General features: G+C 43.0%; 1 protein-coding gene across 3 annotated transcripts in view; it reads right to left on the bottom strand.

Annotated features, from left to right (window-relative positions):
- Positions 1-21538, bottom strand: part of EEF2KMT (eukaryotic elongation factor 2 lysine methyltransferase) — a 30591-nt gene extending 9053 nt beyond the window's left edge. Inside the window, exons 1-8 of one of the 3 annotated variants that reach the window (XM_030213613.1) lie at positions 21511-21538; positions 17226-17460; positions 13111-13167; positions 12373-12453; positions 10708-10809; positions 7994-8127; positions 6795-7081; positions 4024-4173 (exon numbers count right to left, since the gene is read on the bottom strand). In XM_030213613.1, coding sequence (XP_030069473.1) covers positions 4024-4173; positions 6795-7081; positions 7994-8127; positions 10708-10809; positions 12373-12453; positions 13111-13167; positions 17226-17300 — 886 coding nt within the window. In that variant the 5' untranslated portion in view covers positions 17301-17460; positions 21511-21538. Of the gene's footprint in view, positions 1-4023; positions 4174-6794; positions 7082-7993; positions 8128-10707; positions 10810-12372; positions 12454-13110; positions 13178-17225; positions 17461-19467; positions 19707-21510 lie in introns of those variants that run through there. The other 2 variants (XM_030213612.1, XM_030213614.1) reach the window with 2 other exon arrangements.
- Positions 21539-22248: the final 710 nt, after the last annotated feature.

Raw genomic sequence — 22248 nt, 5'->3', positions numbered from 1 at the left:
TAAGAATAATGGGGTAAGGGATGTACCCAGTGGTGTGCTGGAGCCGGCTCGCAAGAGCCGGTTGTTAAATTTACTGGTATCTTGCGAGCCGGCTCACCTCTGCTCCCCCGCTCGTCCATCTTCCGTCTGCCCTCTGCAGATCTGCCGATAGTAACCCTGGTTTCCTTCTTGCCCCGCTGCCCTGCCTTTAAAATGTTTATTTTCCCTCGAGGCGCGCCAGCGTTGAAGCGAAGGCAGCAGGCTCAGCTCGGTTCCAGCCTTCGTTCCGTTCCTTCGCATCATGGCTCCGCCCTCCCCTGACGTATTTCCTGTTTGCGCGAGGGCGGAGCCATGATGCGAAGGAACGGAACGAAGGCTGGAATCGAGCTGAGCCTGCTGCCTTCGCTTCAAAGCTGGCACGCCTCGAGGGAAAATAAAAATTTTAAAGGCAGGGTGGCGGGGCAAGAAGGAAACCAGGGCTACTATCGGGGAGCAGAGCTGCAGAGGGCAGACGGAAGATGGACGACCAGGGGAGTGGGGAGGGTTGGAAGAAGGCAGATGGAGGAGAGGAGGGCAGGGGGGAGACAAGGGTTGCTGGATGTGGGTGGATGGAGGGCAGGGGAGAGGAGGGTTGCTGGACATGGGTGGAGGAGAGGGAAGGGAGAGAGAAGAAATGCTGGACATGGGTGGAGGGGAGGGAAGAGTGAGGAATGAGATGAGAAGAGGGAAAAGGAAGAGAGGAGAATAACTGCAAATGGATGGAGAAAATAGGCAGAAGCTGAGGACCAGAAATGAAGAAGAAAGGAGGAAAGAAATAAATGGAAAGGAAGCCCTGGAAACGGAGTTAAGAGGACAGATAGCAGCAGAATCGGATACTGGGCCAGCATGAGCAGAAAAATAGTCACCAGACAACAAAGGTAGAAAAAAACTCATTTTATTTTCATTATAGTGTTCGGAATATGTTCACCTTGAGAATCAGGTGCTCAACATTAAAAGTTTATATTTATTTACTTATGGCATTTTATCCCACATTAAACATGAATTAGATTGGAACCTGGGATCATTTAATAGTTTTTTCCTGGAGAGAGTAATGCATTGCCCCCCCCCCCCCCCCCCGGCTATAGCCAGCTCTGCAATTTGGGGGGGGGGGGGGGGGGGGGGCGCAGAGGTGGACCGGGGACAGAGCCTGTTAAAAATTTACCAGCACACCACTGGATGTACCTATCACCATAGACTCTTCAGTGCTTTTCTGACATTCATCTGCTGCTAACTTTTATTATTTTGCATGCTATACTTTGTAGCTTTGGGATGGGGAGCTTCACTGGCTGACAGTGAGGTCATCACCCTGAATTAAATACACATCTGAATCAGGAAGACCCAGCAAAGAACGGATAGGGGGGTGTGACAGAAGTTGTGAGGCTTGTGGAGCACGACTTATGGAGTTATCTCTGCTTCATACATGTGTGTGTATTTTGGTTGACGCAGGTACATGGGATTTTCATTTTAAACCAAATATTACCCTGGATTTAGGCTGTTATGGCTGGGGCTAGTGTTAGGTAAGACCCCAACCAGAACTGTTTGCTGGACATCTCCTATAATAGTGGAAACCAGATGTGTCTTGGCCAGTAAGGAACTATGAGCATTATCCTTCCCTTTCCTACTGAATTTTAGAGAAGTCTATGGTACTCAAGGTGATACATGCAGGAGGCTACCTCCCCAGTCTAGGAAGATGGTATTTAAGGCTAGTTTACTGTGAGGCATATTTTCAAAGCACTTAGCCTTCCAAGGTTCCATAGGTTTCTATGGAGCTTTGGAAGGCTAAGTGCTTTGAAAATATGAATGTATGTCCCTATCTTTAAACAGAACTGAGGAGATAATTGATTTTGACTGTTCCCTACTCATGGAACCCTAGTGACTCCAACAACCAGAGAGGGGTGTTTACAGAGACTTCTATATAGCTCCTGCCTGGCCAATCATCCAAATATGAAAACATAAATACTCAATTCACAATTGTAAAGACACTTGGTGCTGAAGCTAATTCAAAGGGCAGTAAACAATATCAGAGGTGGTATTTCTCTATAGCAAATCAGATACGTTCTCAGCCTTCTATGTATTTCAATGGAATATGTTTTCTCCAGTTCCAGGGAACATGGCTAGTTCCTTTTTGCAAGAAAATGATAGTACATAGGATAGTGCTTCTCAGACCTCTCCTGGAGGAACATCTTGCCAGTCAGATTTCCAGGATTACCAAAAGGAATATGAGATAGATTTCCATGTATTGGCGCTGCACGCAAATCTATCTCATGCATATTCCTTTTGGTAATCTTGAAAACGTGATTGGCCAGGTGTAGCTTTAGGTGGGCATTGAGAAGCAGTGGCCTAGGAAAACCATCTTGACTGTTTCTTTTATGAGAATTTGTTGGGATGGAGTCCCCCTGGCCTTTTTTATTCTTTTTTTTTTTTTGTGTAATGGGTTCAGAAGATAGGGCATTCCTTTAGAAATAGAACCTGAGGCTGAATAGTGTTTGGTGCCAAGATACGTGCCCAATCTTAGGCGCAAGGATTTACACCAAGTAAAACCTGGTGCAAATTCTCGTGACAAAATTATGCACAGGTTTCCCTTATTCTATAAAACTGTGTGTAAAATTCCAGGAACACGCCCGTGCCTCTCCCATGGCTGTGCCACCTTTTTGAATCCATGCATACATTTTACAGAGGGATCCTAGCGCCTGAAAATGTGATTGTAAATTTCAATTGATACCAATTAGTGCTAATTATTTATGCCCAATTATTGGCACTAATTGGCTTGTTATTCCGTTAAATTGTACATGCATGCACCCAAATTTCTGTGCACAATTTTGAGCACCATATATTTCATTTACTTTCTATGCCCTTTTTGCTGCCTGGCAGACCAAGGCAGTGTACAATCTAAAAATTACCGTAAACACAAAGATCAAAAGGAACTACAATAGCAGATAGGAAAGGGTAGGTACAATCATACAAAGAACAAATGGCAAAAACGTAGTAAAGCACAAATAAACTGAGAATAAGAAGAAACAACAAAAGTAAGGCAAGTCTCTGTGAATTAGGCCAGTAAACTCTCACAGTCTGATGAGAAAGCAAGATTGAAAGCCAAATCTTAAGATCAATTTTAAACTGTTTTAAAAAAAGATTCAGCACAAAGTGTTAAAGGCATGGAATTCCAGAGCGCGGGTGCAGTGAAATATTGAATTATAGAAATACATAGAATTAGGCCGTATGTGCACTCCTTCCCAATATGCATATGCAATGGTTCATACATGTCCCTGTGGGAAGTGTACATTCTTTAAGAAAAGGGTGCATTATTACTGGCAAATGACAGCACAATCCTATTGTATATTATGCTGCAAATCCATTTATGAAGTTATGCTGGGCCAATGCTTTATGTAAAACCTTAAGGGCCCTGTTTACTAAGGTGCGCTAGCATTTTTAGCGCATGCTAAAAATTAGCGTGCACTAAAAATGCTAACGCGGTTTAGTAAACAGGGCCCTAAGTCTTTCCCTGGCAAAAAGATTCTATGGAATAATGGTTCTATCGCCTGGATCCAGTCAAAACCTTCCTAGGTTTTGGTAGGAGCTGTATTTCAGCTTTTAATCGTTCAAGATGCTTTCATTTAAAGCAGATTATCAAATTCAATAATAAACTAAAGTGGTTGTGTCTTTGGGTGGCCTGGGGCTGAGTGAGAGTTCCCTGCTGGTGAAAGGACCAAAGGTAGGAGGATTCAAACTCTGATGGATAAAGTGGCTCCTCAGGGCCTCACTTATGAATCTCCTTCAAAATAATATCTTTAGCAAATAAATAATTTAAGATATGAAAAGTCCTACATGCTAAACCTGTTTAACTTATAAACACGGATACAGTTCACTTATTCTCAGAAATCAATGCAAAATCAATCAGTGCTGAAAATGATCTGCTGTCCTATTGGATCATTTATTAGATTGAGATTGGCCTTACTGTTTTGTGTTAGAGGATAAGTGTTAGAGGAAGTACAGATAATCACTTACTCAGTTCTGTTTGAAACTGGTGGTAGGTCTCCAGGTTACGAACTGTAGATGCTATAAACATCTTGGGTGCTATTCCGCCTTTTCTAGAATTTAAAATGCTTTGCAGCACACGCACTAGAGATAATGCTAGCTGTGGGTCATACACCACATCTACAGCCAAACAAAACAAAACAAAAAGTGTTTCAACTAAGGAAATGAAGAGCAAAATAAATTACTGTAACACGAACAGAGAGAAAAATCAGTGTTTGTTTGGTTTTTTTAATCAGTTCATTTTTACAAGCTAAGGCTACTGTTATCAAAGTAAAATCTCCTGTTGAGGATAAAAGCCAAAGAGCAACTGTTCTTACAATCGTATCAGCTGAAGGAGGAAGCTCTCTTTGGCACATTGCAAGAATTAAGGTAGGGGTTCTTAACCAGTGGTGTCTGTGCCCCTTAAGAGCTACGGGAAGACGTGAAACGGAGTGGGAAGAAGGGTCTTGAAAACTAAGACAATTTCTTGAAACTTTCTAGACAGAGTGAAGACAGTTATTACAACAGTATTCAAAAGGATTTGCACAGGTAACTTAATAGTTGAATACATTTCTCAGGCTGAAAATGTTAGCGGCTAACAGTGACGTATGTCACCGGCAGCATAGGAGCCAGCTCTGTGGGTGCTTGAGTACCTCCAATATTGAGAAAATTCCTTGTGTGTCCAGGGAGGGGTTTTGAGCACCTGCAATACTGAGTCATTTCCTTGTATGTGTCCAGGAAGGGGTTATTTCCATTGGACAGCACCCCCCCCCCCCCCCAAAAAAAAAAAAAAAATTCTGAAACGCTGGCTCTTATGGCCAGCAGTAGTCACTAATTTTAGGAAGGGGGTAGAAGGGTTTCATTGATCAGCTGAAGATGGTGTGAGAACCAAAAAAAGATTAAGAACTCCTGAATTAGGGCAAACACTACCAAGATCATATACAACATACCCTGGTATGCATAAAACTAATCCATTTGGAGACACTGCCCTGAAAACAGTCTTACTGATGAATGCATGTGGCGACCTCTCAGCACACAGTGCCAGTAAATCAGAGATGAGCCTTACTTGTGCGCACCGGAGTGTTCCAACTTCCATTTCTTCCTTGCCTGCAATGCTGCGGCTCGAACCCAGAGACTGAGAGGACAGGAATTTTTTTTTTTTTTTTAGGTACCATTATATTCTTGCAGGGACAGTTAGGGATGGGTAAGATTCCAGCGGGAACAGGTGGGGTTGGATAAGATTCCAGTGGGGATGGGTTACATTTCTGTCCTCGTGCAACTCTCTAGTCTGGATCCCCCATAACTAATGGTTGGGCCTGGCCTTGTAACTTTTATTTTGTGTTAATATACACCACTTTTAAAGCAGGTGTTCTCAACCCAGTCCTTGGGCCACACCTAGTCAGTCAGGTTTTTGGAATACCCACAATGAATATGCATGAGATAAATGTGCAGAGAACGGAGGTAGTGCAAGCAACTCTAAAGCTTATACATTTTTGTCACTTATTTATTAGGTTTTCATTTTGTATTTTTACACCTTTTGACTTCCATGGTCCCTGGCACATTCAGTCTTCATATTTGGTCCTCACATAAGAACACTTTGCTAGGGTTAGAGAGATTAGCAGAGCTCCTGCCGGCCATTGACAACTATTTTTCTCACTCTGTTCCTGAGGGTGTCATCTCCACAATTTGCCTGAGGCTCATAAGGCCTATCAGACAGGGATCCAAAGTTGGATCCTCTGTACCAGGACTACCTCATTTATTTGGGGAAATAAACTATTATAAATTTCTCATAATCAAAAAGCATTAAAAAAGATCCATGGGAGGTAAGACAAATGTGACCATCCCTGGGAAAACATAACTAAAGTCACCAGAAACAAAAAAATGAGGTTTTAATGAATTTTATTAGAGCAAATAATTTGTAATATAACAGCCCAAACCCCATCCTTGTATGTGAGAATTTAAAACCTTTGACTGCTTTTCGACCCATGGCATGAAAACCAGCCAGCCATTTCCAACGATCTGGATCTGTGACTTTAGTCATGTTTTCCCAGAGATGCTCACAAATGATATCTTTACTGCATGGGTAGCCCTGGGAGTCAGAGGTGAGGAGTGGGGTCTTCCTATTTTCTTCCAGTCAGAAGCCAGTTTTTCCCCTCCCCATCCCTAGCCTCCAGCCTATCGTATTCTCTCCCAGCCAGAAGCCAGTATTTCCCCTCCCCATCCCTAGCCTCCAGCCTACCAAAAACTAACATTCCCCCCCTCCAGCTTCAAGCTGCCCAGTGGACACAAGCTTCCTGCAGCAAGCTTTCCTGTCTTCCCGTGCACAACACCTGACCCTTCCCTTCAACCTACCAAAAAGCAGTGCTTCACCTCAGCTATCCTGGTGATGTCATTGCTAATTATGCATACATCTCAACACATCAAAGGTGGAAATTTCAGGCCTTCAGTGATGTCATCACCAGCTCAGCCAAGAACCACCATCACAGGTTGGATCATGTCAAATGGTGGAACATGATCAGTGACCTGGAAACTCATGACTTGGTAAGCCGAATATAGCCTGTGGGCTGTAGTTTATCCACCTCTACTTTACTGGATCAGTGTAAGAATTATCCCCGACTGCTGGACATACATGAAACCTCAAGACTGTATACCTAAAGAAGGGATGGATTAAACCTTGAAGGAGCAAGAATATTGTTAGCTAGAGACAATACTTGACAATCTAACTTCTGTACTACAGATAAAAGACATAATTGGTACCACACCTGCTGCTATGACAATGTCAGCAGCAATCTGTGAGAGCTGCTCTTCTGAAACTGAATTCCAGTCCAGATCCAGCACAGCTATGGCTGTCCCTGGCCTTGCAGGGTATTCAGCCTGTCCTGTGGCTTGATCCACTGCCTCTAGTAGGAAACCATTCAAGTGGATATTCTTCCTAAGCTGCTGGAGGACAAGCTCATGACAGTCACTGAATATGTACTTCTTAGGCGTAGAAGTCTTGCAGATTGCTAGCCCTGTTAATCCAATACCACTTCCCAGCTCTAAAATGGTCCTGAAATTGAAAGGTTAAAAAACAGTTATAGAAGTGTGCTTAACAGCATGTGTTTGAAAATCCTATACAATAAAGCATCTTAAGCTAAAGACTCAGGCAGAACTTAAAATGGTGTTATTATCCTATATAATAAAAAGCACCTCCAATATTCTGAAGCTGACTCTGTGGCACTGTGGTGGTGTAGGGTTCGTAAGTCTGTAGTTCAGCGTTTCATTGGCTCTCACTGTCCCCGCCCTCAAGTTGAGGAAACGGAATGCTGCATAGTTGGCAAGCAACATCACAGGAACGAAGAACCAATCAGACAGAACGTAACTTGGAGGAGGGAAGTGGAGTGGATTGAATCTCTAACAAACAATCATATACAGGGAGGTACGAACATCAATGGAGGCAAGTGCACAGAACGGAAGACAAACATTTAATCACTTCCAAAGTTCCATAGGGCTAAGTGCTTTGACAATATGCCTCCATGTACACGTACACGTACACACACACACACACACACAACCACACACCCCCCCCCCCCCCCCCCAATCATTCTGTGTATCTCTCTCTTACACTGTCTAAAACACACTGTCACTCTCAGTCTCTCACATGGGCAACTGTATGTTGCATTCTCACGAGTAAGGAGCTCTTCTGATGTGATTGTTAAACTGATTGAAGGGCCTGAACAAGGAAAACTTTTACCACATTGTAACCCAGTTTACACAAAAAATATTGTATATAAAGAAATCTTACACATGTAAAAACAATTATATTCAGAATACAACTGTGGAAACATTAATGGCAGGAACTCATTACATTGCTAGCGCCCGTTTCATTGTGTTAAGAAACGGGCCTTTTTTACTAGTAAGAAATAATTGTCCATGCAGTTGACTTTTTGTCTATTGTTTAACACAAAACTAGGCCAGTTACCTTTCAGTGAAAAGAGGAGAGTTTTCAATTGCCCATTCGGCTAGATAGAGAGCAGCATCCCAAGTGACAAGGCCAGTAGTTCCTTCTGAAATGATAGCCACGCTCTCTGAAAGTGTAACAGAGTTTCCTGAGGGCTAAAAACATAACAGAAAAGGATGTCAGGAGGGTTATAAAATCAATACAGAGGAAGAGAAAAGGAGAGGCAGGTTCCAAGCATACTTCATAGTTTAGAACACGGATCAGTTACCTGCAGCATAAATGCTGCAAAATGGCACATGAAGAGCTTCCCAGGAGGCCACGCTGTCTTTTTGGCATTTACTTGTTTTCAAAATTCACGAGTCACTTTTGCATGAGATTAGCAGAGATGGTACACAAGTTTTGAAAATGCAATTAAAAGAAAACAGTATGGGGGGGGGGGGGGGGGAATAATTCTGTACCCTAGCTAATAACATTTATGTGCGTATTGTGCACCTAAATGTTTAAAGTACTACTATATACATGTTTATGTGCACCCTTATAGGCATATATAATTTGTGTTATATTCTGTACATTATTATGTTTTATTCACTTTATTGTTTGTTTGTAATCCACATTGAACTTGAGTCTATTTCAGGCTAATGTGTGGTATAAATGTCATGAATGAATAAATGTAAGCATGACAGTTAAATGCTATTCTGCAAATAAGCGGTAAACTTACACAGCATGCAACTGTGATGGGGTGTACCCAGGGCCACAGCACGGGCAAGACATAGGCAGGGCTCCAACTTAACATCCTTAGCGTACAAAATACTGTAAATTACACTCAGGCACTTGCACTGTGCGAGCACCTAAATGTTAGACACGTCGATACTGGGTTACACTAGTATTGACGGTATTTGCGTAACAGAACCTAGGTTCCATTAAGACTAAGCTTCTCGTCATTCCCCTAAACCCACCTCTCCTCTTTCCCCATTCTCCCCCACTGCCAACTCTAGTCTCCATTCCTTTTATCTTGCTACACCGTATGAGTCAGTACGTCAAGCTCCGTCTCTGGTCGTATTCAAATCTAGGCTAAAAGCCCACCTTGTTGAGGCTGCTTTTAACTCCCATTCACTTGTTCAGTACCCATGTCTGTTTTAACCATTCCAACCATACTTAATTCCCTTAATCCCTTATTTGTCCTGTTTGTCTGTCTAGATTGCAAGCTCTGTTGAGCAGGGATTGTCTCATATGTGTTTAGTGTACAGTTTTCCCTCCTTAGACCTCTCTCACTCCAACCACAATTCTCTCTCCTCAAAACTCTCAGCAAGACCCCTAATTCTGTTCTCACGGTCTCCCCTCCCACCAACATGTCTCCACCACTGCACCTTTCTCTCCCTGCCACATCCTCCTACCCTGCCATGGGCACATAACATCCCCCAACCTCTCCTTCTTCCTTCTCAGGTACATATCTTACCTCACCTTCTTTCTGCTCCCCCCCCCCCCAAGGCACACTGTTGAGCTGGCTTCCTATACCCTCATGACACACCAAAAGCTTTCTCTGTCCCTACCTCCCCCCCCCCCCAACACTTAACTTCTTATACCTCAAAGATTGTTATGTCCCTCACTCACATGGTATGCCAAGAATTCCATCATCTCTCCCCCCCCCCATACTGAGCTGCATACTCCTCCTCTGCTGTCTTAGGCCCAACTGCTCATTTGAACTGTATGGGGGCCCATGCAGTTCAACTAAACAGGCCTAGAATGATAGAGGAGGAGGAAGATGCGGCCCTACGTGCACTGTGTGCCTCCTCTTCTTGCTGTATGAGCAGGGCAGAGAGAGGGAAGGGAGCACCCAAGCCTGCACAGAATTCTGCATTGTGCAGTTATGCAGGTAATAAATAGAAATAAATCAAAACAAAGAAAAGAAAATAAGATGATACAGAATGCCCCCAGGACTACTTGTTTTTCACTCCCTATCTGGCTAACCTGGGGCAAGGTACCAGATGCATGGAAGCCTAATATTTGGCCATGACCCCTACCACATTTCACTTACTCCGGTGTGTGCTTGCCTAACCCCCGGAGCAAATTTCCTGCTGTGGCCCAGGCACCCTGCTGCAGGCAGTGAAGAGCTAGCGGAGGGGATAAGAGGCACCATAGCGCTTGGTGGCACCTCAATCCCTGCCCCCATTGCTTCTAGAGAGACAATCCCGGATTGAGTCCAACAGACTGGAAAGGCTACCTGGACTCTTTCTGAATTGATTGTTGGGGTTACACAGGTGACTGAGACTGCCTTGCCTCCTTCAAATATGAATCAATTCATGTTGACCTCTGGTCCAATTGACCACACTGGTTCCAAGCAAGCTGGTGTAAAGTTTAGCTTCAGTGCTAATTTATTACATTTGTATCTCGCGCTTTCCCACATACAGCAGGCTCAGCGCTGTTTACATTGTAAAAGTAATTTCTAGTTCTGTCCATTTGCAAATACTGGGAAGGATTTTCACTGCTGGATCTCAGCAAGGATTACAGTGGAGCAAATAGTTGCAGTTTCTGCTGCTACTCTTTCACGGTTTAACTGTGCAGACAAAAGTAATACAGTTCAACAGTACATCACAAGAAATTAAGAAGGTATATGTGGTTTCTACCATGCTTCAGATTAGGAGATAAAATAGGGAATTTTTTCAGTGAAAAATAGCTGTTTTTCACCAGAAAATGTTGCTACTATAAATAATAAAATAAACTTTTTTAACCAGTACCAGCAAGTAGCTTTTATGACACAGGGTGGAGTCTTCCATTTTTAACACATCAGCAAAGGCTTCATATAATTCATCCAGTGGTTCAGAAGATGTAGATTCATGCTGGGTGAAATAAAAACAATCTAAGATTCAAGAATTTCAGATTGAGCAAACACAAGAGAATTTCTCCATTTGACAAAGTGCATTTTTAAACATTTCTTCTGCTTAACAGCAGCAAGAAGCTGGATTCTCAGCAATTTTCTGGTCAGCCTAGCGATCAGTTTCTTTTTGGGGGGGGGGGGGGGGTTACCTGAAAATAAGAGCCAGCTAATATGAACTGGTAATACTGCATCTTTTTAAGCCCAATATTAGCTTTCCTTGTCTTTTGTCATGTTTAGACAACACAGACAAAAAAAAAATAAGGAATATGTCTTCATTTATCAAAATAGACCTCCCATGATGAGACTCCCTCTATAACAAGGAGACCTCCAAGCTAATGGCAGAATATGTGGCTGTTCTGTCACTCACACATGATAACTTTATCTACTTAGTTTACCAATTTACCAACTTAGTTTACCAATTTACCAATCACCCAGTGGCGCAGCCGGGGTTGATTTTTTTGGTGGGGTTTGAGGTTAACATTGGTGGCCCGCAATCACCTGTGCTGACACTGCCTCTTGTTCTATCACTGCAATCACCTGTGTTGGAATCCCATGTGTCCTTAGATTGTTACACTCAGCTGTTAGTACTAAAATGACTTATCCACACCTTATAAGAATTACTGTCTTAACAGAACACTGGACAAGTGATTTAGTTTTCAGGTGACCTTGTGCAAGAATAAGCTTCTGGTCGATATTAGACTGGAGAGGCAGTGCATAAGATTTAGGAGATAGAAAAAGTTTCCTGCTCACAGCTTAGATTTTGGCAGTCTCTACATTTAATGATTTTAGTTATGTTTTTGTTATTATATTACTTTCAGATTTTATTGCAGGTTGTTAATCAGTAGGGGTTTTTTTCTGTTTTTTGTTCTTTTTGGTTAAACAATTCTATGATTTAAGATACTACTGTAATCCAACTTGAAGTGCTTAAATATTAAATGGATGAATTCACCTAAAGGCTCTTTCAAACTATGTGACTGCATCTCAACTTCTAGGAAAAGGCTGAATTGCGTATTGGTCTGGCCAATTCAGCCTTCTCTGGCAAATGAAACCAAGATGTATATCTACATCTGACTAGGCCTCTTTCCAGAAGAGTTATAATTAATGCTTTCCAGAGTAGTTGTCATTTGGCAGAACCAGGCCTAATGTTGTACGATATTAGTCCTGAACCACTTTGGGCATGGTAGCAATAAATGTAATGGTTGAAGCAGCCTCTGCTGTTGCATTCCAAACATTATTTATTTTATTTAATTTCTTATATACCATCTACAAGCCAGAAAGTTATCCAACTGGTGTACATTCAGTTACACACATTCAAGTAGGTATTTTCTGTCCCTGAAGGGCCCACAATCTAAGCTTGTAACTGGGGCAAAGAAGGGTTAAGTGACTTGCCCGAGATCACAAGGAGCTGCAGTGGGATTTGAACCAGGCTCCTCTGGATCTCAGCTCACTGCACTAACGGTAAGGCTACTCCTCCACTTCAAACAGGGGCAACAGTGTGAAACAACAAGTCTAACTTCCTCTATACCTTTTTAATGAGCTCTGATAAGAACAGTCTTCTATACTTCACTGAAGGAGGATATTCCCTGCAGAGTGGGTGAAGGATTGTCTGAAAAATAACAAGAAATTTTGTGTTACAAAAATATGAAAATTCTGAAGCAGACTGGAATGAAATCCTAAATAATTAGGCGCAAGTAATCAAGCAGTCCAATGGTGAACTATAGCCTGGCAAAACCCACACACTATAACTTCAAATCCGGGTCGGCTCTCCCACTGACCCTGTGTCATTTAAGAGTCCTTTATCATGTTTTTGCTTCCATTAACTCCATTACAATTACAAAGCAATGAAATTATTACCCATTTAGCACTATTGTATTATCTCTTCATGTCTGGCACATTACAGCTAATGCTAAATGGTCAGGTACCCCTTTATACATTTGAGAGCATTTATATGTGCCTTTTACTCAAAAAGAATCCTAATGTGCTCAGCATGCAGCAGACTTTGGGATATATTGATTAAAGCACATTTCTGGTGCTTGGCTTCAGAAGACTTCCCAAGGAGTTAGAGAAGAAGGAAAAAAAGAAGTTAAAATAAAAATTTGTCTTTTAATAAGCAAGACATGAGAGCGCGACTTGCCCTAAAGCACACAGAAAGTGAGATTTGAACTTGAATCCCAGTAACATCCATGGCTTGCTTGCCTTAAGGGTAGAAGTATGAGCATTACACTCTTCATCCCCGAGGACAAATGCAATGAACGGCTCTTACCATTTTGAGAATATTCAGCAGCATGTCTGATGAATTCTTTAAATTTTGTTCAAGATCCTAATAAAACCAAGAGGGAAAAATAGAAAACAATTCAAGTAAGTAATTCACAATTCACTTTTATATAATATACCACAGCTCATTACAGCTAAGCCATTTACAATCATAAAATCATGAAATCAATAGGGGAAAGAAGAGAGAGCCAATAAAGAAAGGATGACCTAGGCAGGGGCAGACTGACCATTCGGGCAACCAGGCAGTGCCTGAAGGCTCAGAGCAGTTGGGGGGCCCAGTACCTCCTCCCCACATGGCTGACACCTCTCGGCCATGCGGTCTGGCATGCCACCGTTCTGGCATCCTCCTTTCTCCGATATCCCCAGCACATTTACCTCAAATGTTCCTGTCTCCATAAAGGGTCCCAGCATAAGCCGTCTGCTGCTGACCGGAATCTTCTCTCTGCTGCGGCCTGCCCCTTTCAGATGTAACTTCCTGCTTCCGCAAGAATGAGCTCTAGCAGCACTAATATCACCACCACAATGAGTAAGAACTAATCTCACACCTATCTTTAATTCCTGCTGCCTCTCCAGGTGCTCTCTGCTTCTTTTTGCTGGGTCCAATCAAAGGGCAGTATGAGGACAGTACTACTTCTTTCACAGAAATGTTTAAAGACAAATGAAAGAATCTATTTTCCAACCACCTATGGGAACTACTCTGCTGTACTGTTGTGGAGGGGTTATACTCTGTGGTGTAAAACACCCCTGTCACAATATAACCAGTGCATTTGATTATGCTGCACCTGTCGTACTGTTCACGATCACAGAGTTCAGTTCTCTGTGCTCCGTTTCAAAAAACATTTGTTAAAACTTAAATCATGCTTACTCTAAAGAAACAACCTGTGACCCTGGCTGATGCAAGACAAAGAAATGTTGGCAATATGAAAGGACTCTCCGTCACACTGATCCCACTGCCTGGAGCCCAGAATTCCAAGAAAAGCATCCAGAATGATGTCAAAAGACATTCTTCTGGTTCCTTTAGTACTTGAAAAGGTATTAATATAGAAACACATCTTTTTCAGAGAAGGTGAAATGGTAAAACTAGAGGACATGGATTGAGGCTGAAGGGCCTCAATTCCATCCAAGGAAATTCTTTTTCACAGAGAGGGTGGTCGAAGCCTCGAATGCCCTCCCCGGGGAGGTGGTAGAGACAAAAACAGTGACAGAAATGCCATGGGATAAACACAAAGGATCACTAATTAGAAAATGAATGGTATTTAAAAAAAAAAAAAAACCTAAACTTAAATGGCTACATCAAGTACACATAGATGGCCACTCCGGTGCCAGGCAGACCTGTATGGTCTGTGTCCCATATAGGCCAATCTGGTTTAAAATGGACTAGAAAGGGCTTCAACAGCAGCTTCAGTAGCTGGATCCAGAGGACAGTGATAGGCAGACTTTTACGGTCTATGTCCTGCAAATGACAAGACAGAAAGGCTGGAATGGGCTTCAACAATAACTCCAGTAGTTGAAACGTTAAGGACAGGGACGGGCAGACATCCAGAAATGCCAAGGAAAGACCATGACCAAGTATTCTGCATCACATTCATTGTTGATTTAATCATGAATGGATAATGAGCGTGACAGTTGGGCAAACAATGGACCGTTCAGGTCTTTATCTGACGTCACTTACTATGTTACTACATCAGGGCACAGGTCAATCACATATCTTGAAGTTATCTAATCATTGAAGACAATGCTAACAACAAAATAATATAAAAAGGCATCTGCCATGGCAAGAGACAACTTTTCATCTCAACTTCTCATCACACTTATCTACTGATTCATCAGAACGCTTCAGAACATTGGAAAGCCAGCTGAAGGTCGAGTGACACGGCCTATGACAAGACAAATTCTTGCTGTTCCAGTCACCCTGAAGAAGGAAGAGACATCACCTGCTCAGATTATATAAGCCAAGAACTGTAATCACTCTCTTACTGGAGTATGAACGAACTTTATCACAGGGAGAGTGTGTTTATTCCAACTGATACCTGATTGGTGTTCCTTTCAAAGCATTTAGAGAACTATTATTTTATCCATATCTCTGTTGAACTCTAAACATTTGCACATAACTTTTATAACCTAAATACTTCTATCATCATTTTTGTTTATACTTCATTCCTATAAATTGGTTTGCTATTCTTCTTCTTGTAAATAAATGTTTTTGTTATGTGTTTGTAGTTCAGTAACATAAACATATATTAAAAGGAGAAAGAGCTTAGAACAGCTAAGTGATGAGATGTGGTTTCAAATATCCAGAGTGCTTTGTTTTATGCATGTCTCTATCTTACACGGTCTGTCAGCAGTCAGTGTGATTACTGGTTTACTCCTGTCCACTATTCAGGAGGCTAACCACTGAATCAGGCTCTCTACAAAGTAATCAAACATAAACCCACCATAATTAAAACCCAAACGTCGATGAGCACACAGAGGCAAGATTTTTTAGACAGTGGCTTTGCTAATTTTGGAAAGAGATAGGCAGAGAGGGAGAGGTATAGTATTAAAAAGGTAGCAATCAATCAGAGAGTATATTCAGCATGGTTTGTTCCCCACTCTTCGGAAGGGCAAAGGCAGGGATGGGCATAAGTTAGTATACACACATTATAAATTGAAGGCATCACAAAATAGAAAAGTCTTTAATTCTTGTTTAAATTTCAGATGAGAATGTTTTAGTCTTAAGAGATATGGGCAGGGAGTTCCAATGTGTGGGAGCTACTACGCTGAAACAATTTTGATCTAATGGTGCAGAATGAAGGAACCGTTAAGCAATGCCAATAATGTTGTAAGACAGAAAAGCAGAGCAGAAAGTTAAGGGCAAATACTAGAGGAGGAAGGGATTGGTGGGAGATACAGAAGAAGGGAACGTAAAGACCAACAAACACCCATGTGCTAGGTGCCACCATAAGTTCGCTGAAACAAAAGTATTCAAATCAACCGTCAGCTATTCTGTAGTCAATACTAACAGGCATGAGTTTTGCATAGGGGAAGTTTTAATGAAATAGCAATAAAGATTTTTTTTTAATCAACAAAATTCTGAATTTCTTATTGGATGACTCCAGCAGGAACCGGGGGGGGGGGGGGGGGGGGGGGGGTAGCCCATTCCAAAGGGTGGGGGCCAGGAAAAAAGAAGGCAGAAGAACGAGTGGAGTCCAGCCAGGCACAGTAGGAAGGGGCACTACCAGATGAAAATCCTGGGAAGAATGCAGCAAATGAGATGGGATATGAGGGGTAATCATGGAGACAAGATAAGCTGGTTGACCTGAATATTGAGCTCTATGGTACATTAATATAACTTGGTAATAAGACGTCGAAGGAAACCAGTGAGTGGGTCTTGTAAGAATTCTAGAAGATGGCACTTGGGACTGACATAGAGAGCAGTGATAGAAAAGAGGATGAAAGTTCAGGTGAAAGTAAAGGATGATGAACTTATAAATTCCCATACTCTGCCGAAGGCTAGCAGCCCATCTACCTAAAATGGAAGAACTGCAACTAAACAGACGTAATGGGCCAATTTGTTTTTGGGGGGTTTTTTGTCATCACTTACTAGATTCGTGTCCTGTATAGATGCAGTAACAGCAGCCTACAAACAGGTTGTAATGTGCATGGGCTAACATAATACATTTCTGATTAATATTTTAAAGGGAGCATAAAAAGTACGAAAACACCACCCTGTGGTTTGATTTTGAAATAATCCTGGGAGGAAGCTTCTTATATGCAAACAGCACAGCATCACTCAAAGCAACTTGATCCAGCTGTGAAAACTTTAACAAATAGTGTTTTCTTCCATCCAGGGGGCACTTACAGGCCTTTTTACTAAAGCTTAGCTTGTGCTAAATGCAAAAAAGCCCATAGGTAAAAATGGGCTTCTTAGCATTTAGCACACGCTAAGCTTTAGCTAAAGGACCCCTTAGAGAGCTTAGGGCAGAAATGGGTCCAGCTCTCTGCCAAAGTTGAATCTGGAGGAGTCGCAAGCAGAACCAGATCATAAGGTCAAGTATTCAGTCACTGCCACATTTGTGCCTAAAGAAACAGCATGGGAGAAGGCGCAGGAAAAGTGGTACTCACTGTCCAGGGAAAGTAGCTCAGCCGCCTCCCAGCTAAGAAAGAGCACTGAAAGGACGCACAGAGCTCCTGCTCCATCGGCCTGGTCTGGCAGGTGGCAGCTTCCCACGGCTAGAATCCTCTGATGTCTTGGCGCAGTGGGTGAACAGGTAGTAAAACAAAGCCCTGGTGGCTGTAGAGAAGTGCACTTCCCTGCATCTCAGCTTCTCATCTTGGATTCTACTCAGTATTGCCAGATCTAAAATATAAAATTATCATATTTTACAAAATACTATTGTACACTGCCAAAATGGGAAAACGTTCATGACAGTGTGACATGGAAGAATGATTAAACAAGTCTAGAATTGCATGGCAACATCAAACAGCAAGCTCTACTGCTTGGTGTGGTTGAAAAGTGCTAGGCTATAGGCTAGAGTTAAGCAACCCTTCTTCTCCTATGGTTCTAAAAAAATCTATTTATTAAAATAACTTTTCATGACATATGCTTCTATGTTGTCACACTAAACCAGGTTTTTATTTTTTATTTTTACTACTTTTCTTCACTCTTCCCACACCTCCAGTAGGTCTCCCTTCTAATTTTGCGCTCCCCCCCCCCCCCCAAATCCCAATTCCAGCCACTAACCACAGCAGAATGGCTCCCTTCAACCTGATCCCCACTCATGCCTACCCTGATACCACCTTGATGTAAAACAGTGGTGCTTGACCATTGGAACAGGGTTAATGGGAATCCCGCAGTTGACACAGGTCCTGCGGAAGTGTAGGCAAGTCTTCCCTTCCCCCCACCGAGCCTAAGGGCGCCTTTCTCGAAGTTACCTCAATGTACCCTGGTGATCTAGTGGCCTCTTTGGAGCAGGAAAGAGGCCACTGCTGCTGCTGCTTCATCAAAATGGCTGCCGAGACTTCCGCGGAAGTCTTGCGAAGCCACCGCTTGAACTCTCAGCAGCCATTTTAAAGAAGAAGCGGCAGCGAGCAATCAGCGGTAGTGGACAGGGCAGAAAGGGGATCTTTCCTGCCCTGAAGAGGCCACTAGACCACTAGGGTGCATTGAGGTATATTCAGGGAGGGCACCCTGAGTCAGTGCTGGAGGGGAGGGGAGGTGGAAGGATGGATGGAATCATGAGTGGGAGGGGGCTGTAAAAAGGGTGGATGGCATGTGAGTACAGGTAGAGAGGCAGCTGAAAAAAAAGATTGGCAAGGGGGATGTACATAGAGGGGAAGGGAAAAGGGGGTTAGAACATATGGGATAGAAGGAGATGGACAGGAGAGGGGGATATGCTGCTCATGAATGGGAGGGAAAGGAAAAGGGGGACATACTGCTCATGGGTATTTGCTTCTTTGAATATGTACATCTTTTTAAATTTCGTATTTAGCAGAGTACAGAAGAAAATGCATTTGGTTACTTTTACCACTATTTTCACTGCTTATAGAATTTGGCTTCTTCCTTTGGGGGGGGGGGGGAATCGAGGTGACAGTGGGGTGTGATGCAGTGCAGCAGGGCTGGGTGGGCCAGGCAGTGGTGACGGAGGAGATTACTTGTGGTGGAGATGGGCGGGGATAGGTTAGATTTCTGGCCCCGACTCCCCGTGCAACTCTCTAATGAACATACCACTAGGTTCAGTCAAGCATTCAGAGGTCAAGAGTAACCATTTTACAACATAGCAGCACCAGGTAGAAGTAAATGGGGATGATAGTTCTCAGGATTTTTAACTTCCTCCTGCTTCATATATGCAGATACTGCACAAACTGCTGCTCTCCCTCCCTTTGGGTCTGTGTCTCACCTGTGGGGTAGTAACTGGCTACTGGAAAGAGGGCTGTATCAACAGGCTGCCTGGCATCGCTACTCCATATCTAACTAGTTTGTCTGCCTACACAACTAGCCCCTGCGTGTGACACATCAGAAGCACATCGATAACATAACCATTCTAAAGAACCATGATGCTTTCTAAAGAACAAATCAGAAAATTGTTTTACTCTAGGTGTATCAGAGTGAAAACCCAAACATCATCTAATCCTATCTAGCCATTCTGGTAAGAAGTACCTAGTAACGGTGAGATTTGCTTACTTTATTTTTTGTCTATTAGATTGTAAGCTCTCTGAGCAGGGACTGTCTTTCTTCTATGTTTGTGCAGCGCTGCGTACGACTTGTAACGCTATAGAAATGCTAAATAGTAGTAGTAGTAGAGTACATGAGATGAAATATGAGCAGCAAGTTATTGTAAATATAGAGAAGAAAAGAAGCTTTTACCTTGTCCTCCCCCTCCCCTCTTTCCTGGGAAGGGGGCATCTTGCAGAGAGCAGGGAGACACAGAGGACAAGCTGAGAGCCAGCAACAATGCTAGCACCTTTTGTTAGAATGCTTAAAGTGTTTAGAATGCTCCAGCACTGCTATAAAACAAAGAACTCAGGTGTCCATAAATGCTAGATGTGTGTTTATAAGGTTTCAGCAGTTTGTAACTGTGAGAGAAGGGCAGACTTGTTACAAATCTTCCGATTGGCTGTCTAAGAGCACAGTACAAGGCTCCTGATTTGCTGGCTAAGGTACCCAAAGCAAGCTGGGAACTAGGGGAGGGACAGTGTGTGAGATAGCCAATAGGAGCCAGGATCTGCTAAGAGGCACGAATTTGGACCAATGAGGTGGCAGGAGGCAGTCTGAGCCTTAGATTGGCGCGAATTTTGAGCCAATCCAGGGGGCAGGAGGAGTGGAACAAAGAAAAGAAGTTTTACAGTACAGCAGAGGCTGCCTGCCTGGGAACAAGAGGCACAGCAAGGCAATCGAGGCTACAGACAAAGGAAGGTGGCTGAAAGCATGGCCTGAGAGAAGAAATCGGACTCAGGCAGAGAGGGGCATGCTCAGGCAGGCTGGATGAGGATAAGATCCAAACAAGGCAAGGAGAGGCAGCTGCAGGCTGACACAGGACCCACTGATGAGCTCCAGATGAAGAGAGAGCTGGTGAGTCCTGAAGAAATACGGGCACTCGGGCAGAGAGAGCAGCAGAGGGGAAAGAGAAGGGGGTCTGGAGTGTGTTGGGAGCAGTGCAGAGCTGAAGAGAGGGAGAGCAGCTTGATGAGGTCCCTGAATCCCAGAAGTCCCCCCAGGGCATCCCTCTGTGTGAGTGTTTGCCTGTCCAGAGAGGACAAAGCCGGCTGTGAGACTGTCCTGTAAAGAAGAGGCTGATGAGAAGCAGCCCCACAAGAAGAGACAGAGAGACAGCCCCCCCCCCCCCCCCTTGCTCTGAGTGCCCAGGCAAGAAAAGGAACTGTGCTTTTTGTTTATGCCTGCCTCCGGGGATCCAGACAACAGCCTGCCTTGGAGAACAGCTGCCATGCCTAAGCCTTGAGTCCTGTGAGTGCCTGCCTCTAGGGGAGTTAGTGTAGCCGCCCATCAGTGAGATTTGGGGTGGTTGTATAACAGAACAAAACAAAAGGGGTCATGTTTTGGGCGGGTTAGATAGGAGTTTACCCCGCTTATCTGTTTTATTTGAAGTTAGTTAGTCCACCAGTTCCACAGAAAGTCAAGGTTTTCCTTTTTTGAGTTTTTTTTTGAGTCAGAGCAGTAGGTGTCCTGGACTTCCTGGTCCCGTGAGTTGACCTCTCCAACCGAGAAGACGTGGATGTAGAGAAGACCAAGGTACCCAACGCAAGGGAGCTGCGATGCTAGCGAAGATTTTGACATACCGGTAACTTTTTTGTGTGCACACAAACTGAAAAATATATATATCAGATCTGAGTACACTAATTAGAGCTGTGTACATGTTTGGGATGTTTTGGGTTACTGCAGATGTGAAGTTGGGGTCTTGATAGCTGTGATCCTTGATAACTGTGATTCTTGGTGACTGTGATTGTAGTTTTAAAATTGTTATTGCCTTTATTTCCTTTGTAACTTATTTCAAAGCATTTAACATCTTGCACTAATTTTATTTAATACCATCAATCTGTAAAAATTGGTACCAACATTTAAGAAACATAACCAACAAGTGTTTCTATTTACTTTACCCTCTATCCCTTTTACCCTTTAATAAAACCTTTAATATTTTTTTCTTGCTAAATCCCTTGGTTGTGTGGAGTTTATTTGGGAACCCTATTTAAAACTGTGACATTCATATATTTATTTATTCCATTATTCAAATTCACCTGCTCCACGAACCTGGGGGTTTACATTATGTTCCCTCATTCTTCCCACCATCTCCGACCCCTTAACAATAGAAGCCAATGTTGACTGTCAGGCAGCACTAGGGTCTCGGTATCACAAAAGGGGAGGGGAAACCCTCTATTCCTCTCACCCACCTACCTTAAAATGGGGACTTAGTAATTACAGACACGTGAGAAAACCCCAACAACAACAAATCTGAAAGAAAAGGAACAGATCCACTTCCGCCATGCCTTTTATTGGTAGCCGGCCCGACTGCAGAAAAGCAAATCGAAGAACTCACTCAGAATCAGCTGATTGGCTGCACTAGGTGAGGTAGGGTGGGATGGGAAGAGCCATTCAAGATCAAATGAATGGCTCAAGGAGGTTTTGAGACTAGGCAACGGTATGACGTCAAATAGTTGAAGCCACTATGGTTAGACTGTTTCCCGTTCCCCACGCAGCCACCTGCTTCTGCTGCTCATGCGTACACTCAAAAGCAAACGTATCCATGTTGTCGTTCTTTCTTGCTGGTAGCATTTTTATTTAATCTTTCATATTTTCAAACATGCCGGCTTGTGCAGCATACGGATGTACACGGAGGCAGTATGATAACGGAATAACTTTTCATAGGTGGAGTAGTAATTCGTTATAAATCGTAATCACTGTGTCATTTTGAGGGGCTGGTTATAGGGACATAGCACGTTTTTATATTCATGCAGAGATTTTTTTTTCTACCGGTAAAGGGCCATTAAAACAAACATGAGAATGGTGCTCAACATTCAAGGTTTCTATTTATTTATTTACTTGTTTTTGGCAGTTGTATCCCACATTTAACACGAATTAGGTTGAAACCTGGGAGCATTTATATTTTTTTCCTGTGCCTATATACTACTACTA

Source organism: Microcaecilia unicolor, chromosome 8, assembly GCF_901765095.1.
Source record: "Microcaecilia unicolor chromosome 8, aMicUni1.1, whole genome shotgun sequence".
NCBI classification, from domain to species: Eukaryota; Metazoa; Chordata; class Amphibia; order Gymnophiona; family Siphonopidae; genus Microcaecilia; species Microcaecilia unicolor.
The sequence above is the reverse complement of the archived record's forward strand: the minus strand, read 5'-3'. Positions and strand labels throughout refer to the sequence as shown.